Here is a 6,666-nt window from a genome sequence, read left to right on the forward strand (position 1 = left end):
TCTTTGTGGGTTTCCATGTTCAATCATTAGCCCTGTTTTAGGGAACATATTAAGCAAATATATAAGGAGATGTTGCACTTATCTTAGAGTTGAAGTAGAAGCTTAAGGAGTTCATTCCCATAACTTTAGTAGTGATCAGCAAAATTACTAGTCTAAAGACAATGTAAATAAATAAAGTGTAAGTTCTTAGCAAAATCAATTTTGCGGAGAACTACACTTTTAAAGTTCAAAATGAGGTTCAATCAATGCATTGATTTGATAGAATGAACAATATATAATGTTGGCACATATTTTCTATTGGTCAAAAGAGGGTAAATTACTTAAGAAATCAATATCCAACATTTCAGATGATAGTAAGCATGCTATTTATTTATCGTTGTTTTACCTTCATGATGAAGGGTTATTGACAATATGTCTTCGTTTTAATAAGCATTGGGTTTGATCTGAAGGGGCTTTTGCGAAGTTTAATAGGACACAATCCTTTTGCTTCACTACGTGATAAATTTGTTTAACATTTGTTATTATTGTTATATATTATCTCCATTCATATTAGTATTATTTGGAAAGATATTCCACTTCATCATTCAAAGATGATAGCCCTTTTTGGCATTTTCAGTCACGAAGATGGTTAATTCCTCTATCTATCACTTACATGACAATAATATCTCTATGTATATACTAATGAACGGACATCTTTTTAAAAAAATGATCGAAACTAACTTGACATAATAAAGAATTATCACAAGCAAAACAGAGCATCAAGACATGATAGTTCTAGTAAGAAGATATGACCATTTATTAATGGAGTGTTATGAAATATAGGAATTCATACACATTGTTCATTCCCAAACTCTTTGAATGTGTGATTTAGTTCATTCTCCCAACAATTTAATGAACTCTGTAAGTACCAATGCAGCATTCGTCGCTGCTAAGTCATAGAAAATTGATTCCTCGTTACTCACACTAGATCCCCCTGCCAAGTCTGAAAGAGCTCTAAATGCAATGAAGGAGACATTATTGGTAAGACATGTCTGCAAGCAAAAATCAAACACAGGATTGTCTTAACATCAGTAATAGACCAAATAATAAGAAAGGGAGGTTTGTTTGAATTTTTACTTAATGTTTGTATAGGCTAGACAATAAGATAGAAAAGAGGTTCAATTTTTACTTCTGAATTTAATATTATTAACAACCATTATAACATTTAACGTGTTTGTATATATACATGCATGTTCAAATATGTATCTCTATACATCACACACATTACAAGATGCACACACCTACATATACAAATATGAGCATACCTTCATAAATTAATACATACATACACACACATATTATGTGAGTAGATATATGTATGGATTCTACTTAGTGTTGACGATATAGAGGTTATGATCGTGCTAGAAAGATTGATAAAGACATTAAGTTGCAATCATAATGAATGCACCAATAGGTCTTATTCATTAGCAGTTAAAACCATCTTCAAAGCTATACGACATTAAATAAACATATCCATTATATTAAATACATCAATAATTGACATAATAATCTAACACAAGAAATAGCACAAGGGTTTACCAATGCCACGCTTGCTGACTCCATGTCTATTACTGATACATTAAAAGTTTCATGCAAGAAAGACCTATATGCTGCATTGTCGACGAAGATGTTTGAAGAAGATCCCCTACTTACAACTACCACTTGGGGTTTTGTCGATAAACATGTTGACTCATTTGTGCAATATTGTAGATCTAAATGCTGTAAAAAAGACTATGAATAGATGAGAAAATGAAGGTTGTTAACATACATGGCCTTTAAATAAACACATTTTGAAAAAGTTTGAAGTATCTACATAATGAACTGTAAAACCTTGAGCAAGTTGAAAGTTCCATTTTATCATCCTCATTATATAATTAATAATGAACTAAGTAAAAAATATTGCCCGGTGTAACATGGCAACAAATTGCTCTTGAATTGTCCGAATCATTCTTTCTGTAACACCATTTTGCAGCGGACTATATGGGGTCGTAAGCTCTCATCTAATGACGCGCTATCGGCAAAAATCAATGAGCTCGTCCAAATTGAATTATGCATCATTGTCCGATCGTAGGCAAATTTTTAGCTTTCGACCGTATTGGTTTTTAACCATTGTGACTCATTCTTGAAAGATCACGAACACTTGATCTTTTGTTCTTGTTGGATATGCCCATACCTTCCTAGTCACGTCATCAATGAATGTTACGAAGTTTGACGCATCGCCAAGACATTGATGTGGCATTGGATTGCAGACGTCTAAATGGATCAAGTTGAGTAGGCTTGGCTCTCTTATCGGATGGATGGATGTAGTCTATTTGTCATATTGGTAGTGCTCACAGAACTGATGGTCGGAGAATAAGAGTTTGGGGATGTATCCGGCTCTAGATATGTGCATGATGCCGACTTTGCTCAATGACCAAGTCAGTTGTGCCATAGTGATGACACAAGAATGTCTACCAAGAATAAGTCACCTTCTCTGAGCTCGAAGGGGCGTGTTGAGATATCAAGCTCAGGTAGGTTTAGTTATTTTGTCAATTATGTAACTTAGTAGTTACATAAATAGAATCTAGTTAGTGTATTAACTTTAAAGCCTTAATAGGGATTTGGTAGCTTGTACTTAAGTGGCCTACATTCTAGATCCCCCACTTCCAAGTTCATTTAATATAGGACTTACATCCTCGTACCTATATTCTCCTCACACATGTGCACCCTTGCATCTAAGATGTATATATATATCTCATTGTGGGTATTTTTTATTATTATGACTATTAATTTAGTAAAAGGTCTTTAAGCTAGACTTGTGTTAATTATCCCCCATTGTGTTTGTTCATAAGTGTAACTTCCTCTCTCTCTCTCTCTCTCACACACACACACACACAATCACATATCACATAGTCTTCTGTTGTTTAATCACATACGTGATTAACTACTCACATGATTAGATATTAATTAACCCTTAGTTGATTACCCAATCATTAACAATATTGCACTAAATGTAATTTGTCATGTCATGTTGATTTCTCTAATATAACCAAAGGAAAAGAGGAAGAATGGAGAACAAACCTGGCTTTCGATTTGTTTTGCCTTTTCAAAGTAAACTTGATCAACAGGCACCCAAAAATAATCAACACTTGTTTCAGGTGCTTGAGTTGTTGTGTAAACCTCCTCAGTAAGATAAACTAAATAACCTAGATAGTTCAGTCCATCACCCAGAGGATTATTGTAATCACCCACTGATAATGTTGCTATTTTGGTTTCCTCTAGACCATTGAATGTTTCAATGTCAACAACATTCAATAATTTATTGGCTGAATTTGTATATCTCTGTATCAACATCATCAATATAAATCCAAGTGTTAATTATGACAAAAAATCTACAATTACTTAGGATGAAACAAAGAGCATTGTTTTCTTTACCGAATTACCTAGTTATAAGAATACTAATATATGAAACTTAACCAAATATAGAAATTGTTATCATTAACAAGACAATACCTATTGAATGAAGTACTACAATATGAAAGGAATGTTTCTGTACATTAGGTAAGAGATTTAAGTCAATAGTACATTGAGTACATAGTACATTCATATTAGTATGTACATAAAAAGTGAGGTTGTTGGTTCAAGTCTTCGAGCCATTACCATTGATAGGTTTAATCTAAGGTTAATAATTTGTATTTTAGTTTGATATCATGTAACCATACTTGTTTTATGACTTTGACAGTCCTACTTTTCCACAACATTAGTGAACGTAGTAGTTGTAGCTGAACACGGGATAGGAAATGTGTTAATGGTATTGCGGCGAATGCCTTTATATTATTCCATTGCGCTAGAATCCATATGGACAAGCCACTAATCTTATGGACCAATCTTGAGTAGATAGTATAGGTAATTATCAATTACACATTATTACTAAAGATAAATTAAAGTAAATTGGGCTATACGACAAAGCATGAGAGCTTCGGATAAGGATATTATGCACATTAATTACAAAAATAGAGAAGACATTGGGAATATGGTTACCTCCCAATTCCAAATGCCGGTGTGTGCCCAATACTGAGCAATAGTGATGTCACCAATATGAAGGTCATCATTAGCATTTCCACCAATGCCATAGTGTAAAACTCCTTTCAAATTGAAGTATGTGATCAAGAGTTGCGTGGTGATTGCAGTATTCAACTAAAACAATCCAAAAGCATAAACAAAAAGGTAAGCATGGTTCTGTGTTAGTCACGAATATACCAATCTGAACCTTTACGAGAATCAATAACATTATATATCCTGACTTGATTTATACACATTGATGAGAAAATGTGACGGGAAATCATTAAAATATTGCATGTACGGGGAGCGGATTTCTACCAATTACTTTAATGGCGAAGGGTCTAAATTTGAATAAAAGGGTGAAACAAGAATACTTTTAAATTCTAGATATGGATTGATTGAATGTTTACTAATTGGTCAACTTTGAGAGATAGAAATACGTACTCATTGTACAAACTTCAAAGTGTGTCCCTATAGAGAAATTAAATAATGTGACACGTTTGATGCATTAAAAAAGAGATCAGTACTCCAATCTCCATACACATAATAAATTGAAAATGATTATATAGAGAGGGAGGAGAAACAAGTTATAGAGTAAAACAATAATGTTATGGAGGTAGCGTACATATAAGTCCGCACGTGCTAAACGGTAAAAAGAATAACAAGCTCCATATGAAGTATAAGTGTGTATACATACATATATGTACATAGATAGTGAAAAAAGGTAAAAATGAGTAACAAGTTCCATGTGAAAGGAATTCCTATAGAGAGAAAATGTCAAACGCCCATTTTATGAGCACATATAATGCAGAGATAAACAAGTCAACACGGTCAACACACAAAAAGGGGCCCTCATGAAGTCATAGTGCAATAGTACGAATTAAGTTCTAAAAGAACACTTTAACATATTGGGAAATGCCTTAGATTTGAGCATGTTTGATATGGCGTTTCATACCAAAAGATTGAATTGCAGCATTACATGAATGTGGAAACTTGCAATTTGAGAATTGCAAGGAAAATCACCCGTAATGAGGTTGTGATAAGAATTAAAGCAATATCTACTCCAACAATTGATTGTTAGTGTCTTATAATAAATAAAGGAGTGGTTGTATGAAGAGACTTATTTGTAAATGTTTTGGAATAATGGCATATTCCTAATGAAAATGAAGAAATACACTAGTGAATGTCTGAGCTAGCATGTGATTAGTTTATTTACTTTTTTGTGATCTTTGCACCGGAGCGAGCCAATTAAGGTTACCAGGAGGAGTCGGCAGTGGTTCGGCCCAAGCCTCAATAGAGCCATTTTAACCATTAAACAGTTTGGCGGTTTGGGAGTTGGGTTTGGCTTGCTTCAGGCTTGAGGTTTCTTAACCGGTTTGAGCTCTACTTGGCGGGCTCAAACTGGTTAAGCCAGTTAAGTCATTTTACATATTTTAAATGAGAGAGAGAGAGAGAGAGAGAGAGAGAGAGAGAGAGAGAGAGAAATGTTGAGATTGTATTAAGAGATAAGGTGCTGATTAATTACCATGCCAAGTCCCGACAAGACCAGGATGACCCTCTGCCCTTCAATCTCCCCCACGTAGAACTTTCGCCCTGCCAATCAATCAATCAATCAACTCTTGCTCAGTAAATTACGAGTATGAGTCATTAATGCTAGCTAATTCAGGTAGAAACACACAGCAAGAACCCAATTTGCACACAGAGAATTGAGTGGAGAGATCACTCAGAGAATGGGGAGACTGAATTGGTTGTGGAGGGAGGGAGTATACACCAGTATGACTCGTATGCACCCGATGAGTAGATGAGACGGCATTGTGAATAATTCAGCTGCAGATTATTAGATTGATTATGTGAGTGAGAGTACCTGAGATGACTATCGTTGAGTGATTGGAGGTGGAGGTACTGTCTTGGGTGAAGCTATCCATCTCTAGGAGGGGTTGCAGCTCAAACAAATTGGGGACAACAAGGCCCAAGTATGGGCCCAAAGTGTTTATGGCTGTCACGCCGGCCAACACTTCTGAATTGATGGCAGCATGGGATAGTATTGGTGTGAGCCACAATCCCACCATTATTACCACCACATTCATCCCGGCCACATGTCGTCCAAATGCGCCCATTTCGACAAGTCTTTGGCTCTCTCTTTCTCTATCTTTCTCTCTCTCTCTCTCTCGCACACTCCCTCGCTCGCTCGCTCACTCTCTTTTCTAGAGGTTTTTAAGCTTCTTTTATAGTTTTTTCAGCTTTTGCATTGGGTTTTGTATGCCTAGTTGAGAGCTCTCTAAGAGCTATAACTTAGATATTTGTTCACTAACAAATAGTTTGGATATAACCCATCTATTTATTGAGTCTAAGTTTAACTAAGCATAGCTTAGATGAAACTAAAACAGTCAGTCTATGTACATATATGGTACATATAATATTTAAACCTAATTCATCATCAAAAATCATATTTTATATTTTATATACATTATCTTTACACAATGAATAGATTGCCTCATTTCATAACGTTCCAAAATGTAGCATGGCCTTATGGACCTCCAATTTCTTCTTTCTCATTTACTTAGAATATGTGAAACATTTTTCCTT

General features: G+C 34.9%; 1 protein-coding gene across 1 annotated transcript; it reads right to left on the minus strand.

The window, feature by feature from the left end:
* Positions 1–835: 835 nt before the first annotated feature.
* On the minus strand, positions 836–6,316 carry LOC147869163 (bark storage protein A-like). The gene is made up of 6 exons (XM_087326976.1): positions 5,945–6,316; positions 5,606–5,673; positions 4,060–4,215; positions 3,100–3,360; positions 1,579–1,758; positions 836–1,031 (listed from the first exon to the last, which is right to left on the minus strand). The coding sequence occupies exons 1-6, from the start codon at positions 6,195–6,197 to the stop codon at positions 873–875; spliced, it is 1,077 nt and encodes a 358-aa protein (XP_087183102.1). The 5' UTR covers positions 6,198–6,316; the 3' UTR covers positions 836–872.
* Positions 6,317–6,666: the final 350 nt, after the last annotated feature.

The sequence above is a fragment of the Azolla caroliniana genome, unplaced genomic scaffold (genome assembly GCF_043228905.1).
Source record: "Azolla caroliniana isolate FFs.n. ecotype wild unplaced genomic scaffold, voAzoCaro1.0.p SCAF_1, whole genome shotgun sequence".
NCBI lineage: Eukaryota > Viridiplantae > Streptophyta > Polypodiopsida > Salviniales > Salviniaceae > Azolla > Azolla caroliniana.

What these genes read in the sequence shown, in the direction of transcription:
- LOC147869163 (XM_087326976.1), bottom strand. Translation starts at nt 6,197, where the DNA reads ATGGGCGCATTTGGACGACATGTGGCCGGGATGAATGTGGTGGTAATA. An exon ending in TCTTGTCGGGACTTGGCATG is followed by an intron (nt 4,216 to 5,605) that starts GTAATTAATCAG and finishes GGATTGTTTTAG; the next exon opens with TTGAATACTGCAATCACCAC. An exon ending in CCGGCATTTGGAATTGGGAG is followed by an intron (nt 3,361 to 4,059) that starts GTAACCATATTC and finishes ATGTTGATACAG; the next exon opens with AGATATACAAATTCAGCCAA.